The sequence below is a fragment of the Lithobates pipiens genome, unplaced genomic scaffold (assembly GCF_037356315.1).
Source record: "Lithobates pipiens isolate NorthernLeopardFrog02 unplaced genomic scaffold, aLitPip1_a1.2 Scaffold_19, whole genome shotgun sequence".
NCBI classification, from domain to species: domain Eukaryota; kingdom Metazoa; phylum Chordata; class Amphibia; order Anura; family Ranidae; genus Lithobates; species Lithobates pipiens.
This window is the reverse complement of record NW_027507764.1, coordinates 478,217,848-478,230,098: the sequence shown is the minus strand read 5'-3', so window position 1 is coordinate 478,230,098 and position 12,251 is coordinate 478,217,848. Positions and strand designations below refer to the sequence as shown.

The window sequence follows — 12,251 nt, the reverse complement described above, 5'->3', positions numbered from 1 at the left end:
ATGAGGAGGGAGCGCAATTATAGTATACCTTCCTATTAACTAAGGCTAACCGCATAAGGATTAAAATAATTAATGCTGATTGAGAGAGTAAAGTCCAGCTGTATACTCCACCCACTGCTCTTTATCCAAGGATATTCTCTTAGCCACTTAAGCCGGGTACACACGAGCTGTATGTCAGGAGACATTTGCCAGTTCAAAAACGGAAACGGCTGACATGTTGGTCTGTGAGAGGAGCATGATGAAAAACCAGCAGCCGACTGACTCCAGATCAGCGCTCTCCACCAATGGCGGAGAGCGCTGATTGAAGTGTTCTGGTGAAGGAGTCCTCCCCCAGTCAGAACACAATAGCTCAGCAAGGGAGAGTGCTGTACTTAGTTTGCATAGTGAGTACAGCAGCTCCAACCGACCGAAGCAGACAGTTTTTTTTTTGTTCAACCCACTAGGTTGAATGGAAAAAACCTACAGTGTGTAACAGGCTTTAGGATGTCTGACTTGCTGAGGAAAAATAGATGGGCGAAGCCTAGGCCTGACTCAGGATGTGTGGCTTAGTGTAAACATCAGGGAAGATGATTCCTTAATAAAACTGAAACATAACCAGATGGGCATACTAATTTAACAGCAGGCACTTTACATGCTAATCTAACCATCTGTCCATACAGCTTCTCTTTATCCATTTATTATTCAGTTGGTGTCATTTATCTCTACCCTCTCTAAAACTATCATTGCATTAAGAATAGCTATAGCAATTGGGGAGGACACTGTTCCCAATGACCTTGAAAAAAAACTCATGACCTCAAACTAACTGGAGGAAATTTTAGAAAGTATTATTTTACGGAAAGGGTATTTGAAGTTTGAAATTGATTTCTTGCAGAGGTAGTGAGTCACATACATAATTGGTGAGAGTGACTTGAAAAAGGAGGCCATGCCTCCGAAACGCATCGTCCTGACAACCGTGACACTCCTAACGCCTCTTCGCCCCGCCTCTGCTTCTCTGTGCCCTGTTAACAGAGCGTGGTGCCGGCTGGCCTGGGCACATGCATACTAGCATCTACATAGCTTACAGGAGGCTCCATTGAGAGCTCACAAGCCCTGGATCTTACAGCTGCCATGGAGAAGAGATGCTAAGGCTTGAGACATGCTTGTTTTATCTGGAATCACATGAGTGAAATTCTTGGTGGCATATTTATATTGTTTCATCAATAAACTGAATTACACTAGGGCAGCCGTGCACTCTCTTCCACTTGTTTTAAACCAGTGAACAGTAAATTGCTTCAAGCATGCTTGGGACAACCATAAATCTATCCTCAGACAAAAAAGTAAATGAAAAAAATAATAAATCAAACAAAAAAATGGGCAGACTTGATTGGACTACTCTGTCTGTTTTCTGCGGTCACTTTTCTGTTTCTATATAACTTGTAAGGAACTAACGTTGTGAAAGCACCATCGTGCATTGACAACTAGTACACTGAAATGCAAAGTCACATCAGACTATCCTATTATGGGTTTAAAAAATTAAAAGACAAAATAACTGGGATTCATAGGCCTTTTCCTCAGCACCCACCTCTATCTGAAGACTTCCCACAATTAGCAGCTCCTGAAGACAGGAGGGGGGGTGACTTAGCTAGCACTACTAGTGGAAGGAGGCAGGAATAGCTGTTACTATATGTGGCCCCCAAGTCACAGTACAGGAAGACTAAAGGGTGGGTTCACACCTATGTGAATTGTATGCAGGGGAACCAGCATCCAATTCACAATAGCAGGAGATTTTGACTGGATCTCTATGGAGCAGGTTCACATATCTCCGACATGGCTCAGGAGCCTTGTGCGTCTTTTGATCCATTTCAGGTCTGAATTCAGCCAAAAATTCATGCTGAAATTGGACCTGATGCACTGGACCCCTGCAGTGATGGTGTGAACCCAGCCTTACATTTGCTCACCAAGAAAAACAGAAAGCCCCCCCAACATGGCAAGCATATCTATAAAATGTATACTTTTTCAGCAATGCAGAAGATGGTACCTGCTTGGCTGCAACAAAGGAGCAGAGCAGGGAACCCAGCATGTATGAAGTGTCATACAACACTTTATGTAAGTGTTCATGTCAGCCCTCTGTAGTAGAAATGCAGGTCAGAAGACTAGCGTTTTTTTTTATAAATCCACCTCTGAGCGACAGTGTTATTGCAAAGACAACCGCTTCAAATGACAAGCACAGCATGAATACATTGTGACATATTGCCGACAGCTAGGTGCTCCCAAACAGTAAATTTTTTCTTGAGGGGGCTTTCAGTGGTGCAAAATGTTCAACCAAAGCGGTTGTCTCTGTGGTGTAATATGAACACACATAGCACCCTTGCATGCAGGCACAACAGACAGGGACATGTAAAGTGACACACAATTGCCATATGCTACAATATCATTGTGTGCATATGATACACAATACACTACCTGCTTTTGTAAATGATCAACCTTTTCTTTCATCATTCCAGCCAGCTGCTCGTACTGCTGGTACTGCTCTTTGTTCAATTTAACATCGTCCTTGGAGGAATTCAGCTCTGCAGTTAACTGGTCAATCAGGTGTTCAAAGGTTTCTACCTGGTCGCACTTTTCCTTATTCTGACGCTGAAGAATCGATACTTCAGCTTCCAGACTCTGAATGGTTTCCTTTTTGTTAGCAATCTAGCAAAGAAAGAACAGAGAAAAGAGATACTTTTACAAATTTAATGGAGCTTCTATGCAATAGAACATACTTTTTCACTTTATTTTTAAAGTTAGCATGGGTTCTCTCTTTTTTCTCAGGTACAGCACCACACACACAACTTTAATAGTACTGTCACTTATTAAATTACCTCCTAGCATTACTGTACTGAATTAAAAGCTGGTTATTTCATTTTTAATTAGATATGAGTAGCTATATAACTATATATCTTTTTCACTACACATACATATAGTGCAAGCTAAATACACATATAGAGTATGTGTTAAATTGTGTTGTGGAAGCGTTAAACTCCCTGACAGGTTTTGCTTTATTTGCTGCACCGATGGCAATGGTGAGGCTGCTGCGCTGATGGCAATGGTGAGGCTGCTGCGCTGATGGCAATGGTGAGGCTGCTGCGCTGATGGCAATGGTGAGGCTGCTGCGCTGATGGCAATGGTGAGGCTGCTGCGCTGATGGCAATGGTGAGGCTGCTGCGCTGAGGGCAATGGTGAGGCTGCTGCGCTGAGGGCAATGGTGAGGCTGCTGCGCTGAGGGCAATGGTGAGGCTGCTGCGCTGAGGGCAATGGTGAGGCTGCTGCGCTGAGGGCAATGGTGAGGCTGCTGCGCTGAGGGCAATGGTGAGGCTGCTGCGCTGATGGCAATGGTGAGGCTGCTGCGCTGATGGCAATGGTGAGGCTGCTGCACTGATGGCAATGGTGAGGCTGCTGCACTGATGGCAATGGTGAGGCTGCTGCACAGATGGCAATGGTGAGGCTGCTGCACAGATGGCAATGGTGAGGCTGCTGCACTGATGGCAATGGTGAGGCTGCTGCACTGATGGCAATGGTTAGGCTGCTGCATTGATGGCACTTGTGAGGCTGCTGCATTGATGGCACTTGTGAGGCTGCAGATGGGCATTGATCAGGCTGCATTAATGGCACTAGTGAGGCTGCAGATGGGCACTGACCCTTATTTTGCTTCAAAGTTCCTTATTTAAAATAATTCTTTTTCCCTGAAACTTCCCTCTTAAAATTAATGTGCGTGTTATATGCCGATAAATATGGTAAATAAAAAATAAATATACACATATAAAAATGTATTTGTTTACATCTAGTCTTAAGCAATACAGTTTTGTCTGGGATTTATTCCAGGGTTTGAATGGGATAAAGAGAAAAAAAAACTGCTGAAATACTAACCTTGATTGAAGAACACAATTCTCTAAGTTACCGCCAAAAGAATCTTGTGATCTGCCCAGAAGGGAAGAATCACAGCCCCACTCTACAATATTTTTTAAAACCCACCCAGGGATTGTAAAATGAAAGGGAAAGAAATGGCTCTAGGCTGCAATACTCACCTCCCTTCCAGGACTTTCCCCTGGTCCAATTCCTTCCCTCGACTTTATGTTCTCAGTTGAGACTTAGTGACGTTCAAACTCAGAAGAATAAAAACATCCTGGGGGTCATTGACTCCAGCACTCACACAGCCCCCAGCACTCAGAATCCAAGGATGCTGAGAGTGGTGCTGATGTCATCACATCAGCAATGCTCTCTTCATCATTGGAAACAGTCCTGCACCAGAGAAGATGCAAAGAGAACGGATTCTGCTTATTACATAACCAGCCTGAATATATTTGAAGAAGGTAAGTATTCATAAATAAAGAGCATTAAAAACATGCAGGCAAGGCCTCACAGGGGGAGGCATTCAATTTTTTTGAAATGACTGACCATACAAGTCATTAACTATCATCCAACCTTGCTATTAAATGTGGACATTGAGATACACGCTAAAATGCTTGCCAACTACTCCCATTGCTTCCATCATTAGTATCCCTAATCCAGGTTGGGTTCATCCCTGGCAGAGAAGTGAGGAACAGTACTACTAAAACTCGAATGGTTTCAAGTGTTAAGAAACGTGTTAAACATTTTGCTTCTGGCAACCGTGGTTCCTCAGTGTGGGAAAAATTGGCATTGCCAATTGTATGGAAACTCGATGCATACCTTGAGATACACATACCTTGAGATACAAATATTAAATACCTGGGATACAAATTCTTAGAGCTATACATAAGGGACTATCTCTCCAAGTTAGATATTGTATGCCAAGATCTTAACTGGAGTGTGTTCAACGTATCCTAGTTTGGACAAGCTGCTTTAATCAAAGGATTATACTTCCAAGTTTGATTTTCAGACAGTCCCGATACAACTTCCTTAATCCTTTTTTTTCAGCATGCCAGAGAGAATGTTCTGCCTCTATCTGGAAATGGAAACTCCCAGGATTAAATATTCTGGTCTTGTTTTACCAAAGCACAAAAGGTGTCATTGGCTTACCTGAAGTTCTACTGGGCTTGCCAGCTTGCAAGAATAGTGGATTGATGGATCCATTGGAAACAAAGTTCGGGTTTCTTTTCCATTGTTACCCCTGAGAAGGATGCCCTGGTTCCCACTCGGACAAACCCCTAAGACAGCAGTAACACTCCATTTCATAGGTTCCTTCATTGCTAGCTTACGCAGGGTCAGGACTGCCACCTCTCTCTACTTATAGCCCCTTAACCCTTTCAATCTCAATTTCATACCAGGCTCGTCACCTAGATTCCTGAAAAAGGATTGTCCCTGCAAAGACGTACTATACTGGACAAACTATAAAATTCCAGCACTTTCTAGATGTTTTGAACGATGTCACAACTTGGGCCAGACCTCTTACTCCCTTTGAGTCATTGAGATATCTAAAAACATCTAGACAGCTCTTCGAAGGGGACTGAAAGCCCATTAAAACTTACACCAATCAAGGCTCCCTAAATATCGCAATTCAAGAAAACAGCTTTAAGATCCAAATATGGTACAGAACCCCAACCTTGCTTTATAAACCCCCCACAGTCCTCATCCTATGCTGGAGATGTGAGCGAGAAGAAAGTACAATGCTGCTTGTGTGGTGGGCCTGCACAAAGCTTCAAACTCTCTGAACTAAGGTATACAAGTTTATCAGAAAAGGGAGAAGGGACAGACAGCACCCCTTGCTTTGGTGTAATGATTAATGTAACCCTTTTTTTAAATCATATAAAAAGATCCTATTTATAAAAGTAGGTGAATCAGAAGCAGTAGTGCAACTCCATACACCGCTGTTAATGCACAGTTCCGAGCCGTACAGAAGTGCAATCCATGGCTCAGCATCCGGACTGCAATCAAGTTGAGGATTAAATAAGCAATTTGATGTGTCCACTATTCTTTAAGTTGCCCCTGCCACCCCCTTGCAGATCTATTGACATGTCATGCTTTATTTCCACTGTTTTTGTAATGAGTTTTTATTTTACCAATTTTTTTTTATCACCTATTTGTTTATTGACATACCATTATTTATAGGTCGTTATTTGTGTAACCTGTTCCCATATGTCCACTTGATTATGGTTAGGCTATATAGTGATACCTGTTATATTTATTCACGTATATATTTTTGTTCGATTTTTTAGGACAGTGCTGTCACGAAGTGACAGCGAAGAACCCAGTTACTTGTATCTATTTCTCTCTCACTCTCTCTTTTCTAGTACAGAACGTTTATGTCATGTACTAGATTTGTATGTGTACTTCTCTTTATATCCATTTTTATTTATTGGATTTCATCATTTATTTTTTAAATACTTTTTATATCTCATGGATAGGGACCCAACAGAAGGGACACAAGTACCCCCCGGCACATTGGGACTTTATAGGCAAAAAGAAAGAAAATCATTTAGAAATAGTCATTTTTGTTTTAAAAAAACAAATGTAAAATAACAAACATAGCAGCAGTTTGCACGGTACATTTATATGAAAAGACAAAAAATGCTCATCATGAGTTATTACAAATTCCAATGAACGTAGATTTTCTCCCTTTGGCCTGACATGTTTCAGGAAAAATATCCCTTCCTCAGAGGCATTATGGGAGAGGGTGCAAATATATTCAACATTGGGTTGTAACTAATTTTCATGCAGGTATTTTAAAATCAAAATTTCATAGGAAGGCAAGTTTGCCGCTGTCTGTCCTTCAAGGGACAATGATCCCCATCAAGGCTCAGAACAGTCCTCACAAAGGTCCCCACGAAAAGGCCCTCATGGTAGAACCACAGAAAAAAACAGTAGGTGTGTAGGCACACGTAGCAGGGAAATTGTTGGTCCTATGAGGCAAATCAGATGTTGCCTCATTGGACCAACAACGTCCCTGCTACGTGTGCCTACACACCTACTGTCCGCTGAGGATATAGTAACCAAGAACACCAGCTTCCTTGTCAGAAGAACTAAGGGAATATGCTGTTTTTGTAACACTGACAAAACTAAGTTCAAGTCCCAAGGGCTCAAAGGTAATTTAACTGGCGGATTAATCTGCATCACCCCTTGCATAAAACCCCGGACTAAAAGAATGCGTAGCAAGCGGTCTTTGAAATAAGATCGATAATGCTGAGACTTGGCCCTTAATAGTACTCTAGGCCAACTTCATCTCTACCCCTAATTGTAGAAAGGCAAGAATTCTGCCTATGATATATCTCCAAGGGTGCCAACCCTTGGATTCACACCAGGAAACATAAGCCCCCTAGACTCTATAATATATAGTTCTGAAAGCTGACTTCCTTGCATTAATCAAAGTAGAGATAACTGACCCGGAAAGCCCACGTTTCTTCAGAATGTGGGTTTCAATAGCCAAGTCGTTAAATTTAGCGTTTGTAAAGCAGGATGTAATATCGGCCCCTGTGAGAGCAGGTCTGGCCTTAGTGGAAGGGACCATGGATCCTCCACTGCCATCTTTGTGATTTACTCATATCATGACCTTCTGGGCCGTGCTGCCAGAATTACTGACTTTCTTTCCAGTTTGATCCTGCAAAGAAGTCATGGCAGCAACTGAATAGGGGGGGGGGGATGTATAGATCAGTGAGGTGAGAACTGATCCCACGGGGTCACCAACGCATCTGTTCCGCATGTGAGTGGATCCCTTGTCCTGAACACAAAGTTGACTAACGTCATGTTGAATCTGGACGCTAGAAGAGCTACGTCCAGAGTCACCCATCTTTGGCAAACAGCCTGAAAAATGTCGGGGCGAAGAGACCATTCCCTCAGAAATAATTGCTGGTGACTCAAGTAGTCTGCCTGCCAATTCTCTATTACCGGAATGAGACTGCTGATAGGCACGGAGCATTCCTTTCTGCCAAGTTAGAATATGGTTCACCTCTCTCTGCACCGGGAGACTCTTGGTGGCCCCTTGGTGATTGAAATAGGCCACAGCTGTGACATTGTGGGATTGGATCAGGCAAAACAATGCACCATAAAGATCAGCTTGATGCTGAGTAACAATGTATTTAATGTACCAGAAATGCTTGTATACATCCCTTACGTGCCCCAGTGCTCCCGTGTCACAGACTTCTTCTCTTCAGTTGCTCTAATAGAGATCTTCTGACAATAAGAGCGTCTGTTTTACAACAAAAATTCAGGTGTGAGCCTGATTGGCGTCCTCAGCTGTGCACCTGCCTTAAGCCATGCCCCTTCCGGTACCCACCCTCCCCCTTGCTTCAAAAAAATGAACCTTATTCCGCCCGCGCAGACGGCATTTGGGTCTGCAATGCAGACCCAATGGAGAGGAGACTGCGATTGCAGTCTGGCGCTTGCCAGACTTTCTATCTGTACAAGGCTTGGGAGCAACAAGGCTTTTTAAAAAGCAGCTGACATGCTAAATGTGAATCATTTACCCATAGAAAGCTGCCACCTCACCCCCCCGGGGGGGGGGGGGTGTTTTCTCCGCAGTCTGGTAACATTTTCGTGTTTTAACAGGAGTCATGACACATAACAATAAGCTTACCCCCAGCCTCTTAGTTTCTCCAGGGGGGAGAGGAACATCTTTGTTCAATTAAGAACCCCTCCTACTTCTGGGACATGTACGCTGTTTATAGATGCCGAGAAGCAAGATACCAAAGTATATATATATATATATATATATATATATATATATATATATATTTACTTCCTTAGATTCCAAGCCATTACAATGTTTTTCATATGGAAGAAAAGGCATGGGTGGACTTTTTACAGTTCCTAGTCTTCCTCCCTTACCTTTTTCTCGCTGCAGGATACTGCTGAAAAAAAGACAGATCCAAAGTTCACCCAGCACGGCAGGCTGCATTAGTAAACCTTCAAAGACCGTCTTCTTATTATAGGGGTTTCACTCCTTTGGACCTGTATAGCACCCCTCAGGAGCAACTTTAGGTAATGTAGCATGACCAAAAAGAGTCCTGGGTCCTGGGGTCCAGCCCTCAAAAGAGAGGCATTACAGGAAAAACCTCATTCTTCTATGCAAGGCCGGGTACCATATTTTGGCCTCAGTGGCTTGGATGGATCCGGTCTGTGGAAGTTATTTAAATCCAGCATGGATCCCTCCAGTGGAGCTCCTCCGAGCACATCTTTACTCATGACCAACACCTTAGACACTGGTGAAAAACTGAGCTACTCCTGGAAGGTGGAGGGGTTATATAGGGGAGTGAACTTCCTGTATTGGGTATACCAGTGTCCATCACCTGAAGGTGCCTATATACCCCTTAAGTTATTACTTAGGCTCTGTGCCCCATAATGTATGATAAAGAAAAATGGTTTCAAGATGGTTTACAAATAAATATCTGAAAAGTGTGGCGTGCATCCAAGGAACACACCAGACAGGTCAGGGATAAAGTTGTTACATTTAAAACAGGGTTAGGTTATAACAAAATATCCCAAGCTTTAACATCTCAATGAGCACAGTTCAATCCATCATCCGAAAATGGAGAGTATGACACAACAGCAAACCTACCAAGACATGGCCGTCCACCTAAACTGACAGGTCGGGCAAGGAGAGCATTAATCAGAGAAGCAGCCAAGAGGCCTATGGTAACTCTAGAGGAGTTACAATTCCCCTTTGTAGGTTGCGAGAAGCCATGTGGGGGACACAGCAAACATGTGGAAGAAGGTGCTCTGGTCAGATGACACCAAAATTTTACTTTTTGACCCAAAAACAAAACACTTTGTGGCGGAAAACTAACACTGCACATCATTTGAAACACATCATTCAGCAGGGACAGGGAAGCTGGTCAGAGTCGATAGGAAAATGGAGGGAGCCAAATACAGGTCAATCTTAGAAGAAAACCTGTTAGAGTCTGCAAAAGGCTTGAGACTGGGGCGGAAGTTCACCTACCAGCAGGACAATGACCCTGAACCTACAGCCAGAGCTACAATGGAATGGTTTAGATCAAAGCATATTCATGTGTTAGAAAGGCCAAGTCAAAGTCCAGACCTAAATCCAATTGAGAATCTGTGGCAAGACTTGAAAATTGCTGTCACAGATGCTCTCCATCCAATCTGACAGAGCCTGAGCTATTTTGCAAAGAATGGGCAAAAATGTCCCTCTAGATGAACAAAGCTGGTAGAGACAGACATACTCAAAAAGACTTGCAGCTGTAATTGCAGAAAAAGGGGATTCTACAAAGTATTCACTGAATACACATGCACGTCACACTTTTCACATATTTATTTGTAAACAAATGTGAAAACCATTTATCATTTTCCTTCCACTTCACAATTATATGCCATTTTGTGTTGGTCTATCACATAAAAGCCCAATAAAATGAATGTATACATTCCCATATATTGATGACCCACACAGGTTACAACGATTTGAGGAAATAGAGGAAATTTTGCATATCTCGCATGATATATTTTTCTAAATTTACTACCACATGGTACTGTTGGTCCCACTTTAAAACAACCGACACCTATTACAGTAACTGCTAAAATAAATGTATGGGTAATCCTACCCCTGCCTGTATTTTGGATCTTTTATTGCTCTTTAACACTAAGAATGGATATAAGTGGTGCACAGTAAGTAAAGGTAAGGGATAGAGCTGCACGATTCTGGCCAAAATGGGAATCACTATTTTTTTGCTTGGAATAAAAAGATCACGATTCTTGTGACGTAAAATATTTCACATTATGCAAAAAAAAGGGCTAACTTTTCTGGTTAGGTTTTTTTTTTTTTTTTTTAATTCATTAAAGACCGCTTTAATAAAAAACAAGAGTGACAATTTTGAAAAAAAAAAAGACACAATATTTTGTACTTTTTGCTATGGCCGGGAGTTGTGGCAGGCAACCCCGGAAATATAACCCACACAGGCTTCACCCAGGGGGGGCATGGAACTAGCGAGGCACTCCTGAGAGGGAACAAATAAGTGATAGGTTGAGTAAAAATATGAAAATGAGCAAAAAAGTGCCCAAAGGGAAAGGTGAAAAGAAAAAATGATGGGCAAGGAGCCCGTGCTATTACGAGATAAAACAGGGTGGGATGGTGAAAGTATCCCAAAACAAAAATAAAAAGTGACAGAGTAAAGTAACATGCATGAGGAAGATGGATAGAAGACTTGTTATCCATGGAAGGCCATACAGTAATGAATGTATGAATCGTGTAAAGAAAGTGAAGAGTGCACCAGTACCTGTGTTCAAGAAGATGTATAGGAGAAAAGACAAGAAGAAGCCCTGACTGCGTGTGAACCCAAGTACAGGCAGCCTCGAATGCCAGCCACTTCCCAGGGAAATACCTGCAAGCGCATCACCAGGGATAGCCCACCAACGCCACGACGCATGGCGGAAGACAGGGAGGATGGGTCAGCAGCCGGACTAGCTAAGTCACCGGCCGAATGGCTACACATCCCCCAGTCCGCCCGCGGATGTATGAATTGGGATGGAAACGCAGGACCTTACCAGGCCATGGTTTCACTTAAAGTCCCTAGGGATGGAATTACATGTACCTTTACCAGGACATGATTTCACTAAAGTCCCTAAAAACCCTTATCTTTTGTTATCATTGTTACATTCTTGTATCTGCTTTTTATTATGCATTACTGTTACAATCAATTAAATTCTTATACACTCATCAACTAATTTTACAATTACCTTTTACTTTATACAAAGTCCCGCCCCCTTGTTCTCCTTCTCAAACCTTGATCTAGGTAATTTATTTTTTATTTTTTTGTTTTTAATATTTATTTGGTTTGGTTTTTATTCTGTCTGCAAGTAGAGACAAAGCTACAATGCATCTTTCCTCGCCATTGAGAGAGAGAGAAACACAGGGGAGGGCTTTACAGTGACCGATCACTGTGGTAGCCAATCAAGAGTTCCGGGTCCCGATCGTTAGCAAGGAGTCCAAGGCTCTCAGTGAGACCCCAGTCTCTGTGCTTGGAGTGTGCTGTGCAGCGCGTTTCCAGTATAAAGGGAGATACGCAAATATGCGGCCCCACGGAAAAAAGCCCAGTGCATTGGGATCACAGATTTGTGTTACGTTGGCATCAAGGGGTTCAAGGGGCATCAAGGGGTAAAAATGCAAAGGGTTCAAGGGCATCAAGGGGTGAAGAGTCAAAAGCATTCAATGTTAAAATAGGGGCATAAAGCTCATCATTAAAAAAAAATTGGATTGATGCAGACAGAAATGCCGCTTCAATATGGCAAGAATGTTTGCTACCAATGCACAACATCTTTACAAGGGCCTGTTACTGTATTGCTAACAGCATAATACTGTTCCCGAC

The 12,251-nt window shown here is 42.6% G+C and overlaps 1 protein-coding gene across 2 annotated transcripts in view; it reads right to left on the bottom strand.

Annotated features, from left to right (window-relative positions):
* The window catches only part of LOC143997335 (uncharacterized), a 585,170-nt gene that overhangs the window by 420,217 nt on the left and 152,702 nt on the right, over positions 1 to 12,251 (bottom strand). For both annotated transcript variants that reach the window (XM_077492911.1, XM_077492912.1), the window contains exon 9: positions 2,443 to 2,673. In XM_077492911.1, coding sequence (XP_077349037.1) covers positions 2,443 to 2,673 — 231 coding nt within the window. The remainder of the gene's footprint in view (positions 1 to 2,442; positions 2,674 to 12,251) is intronic.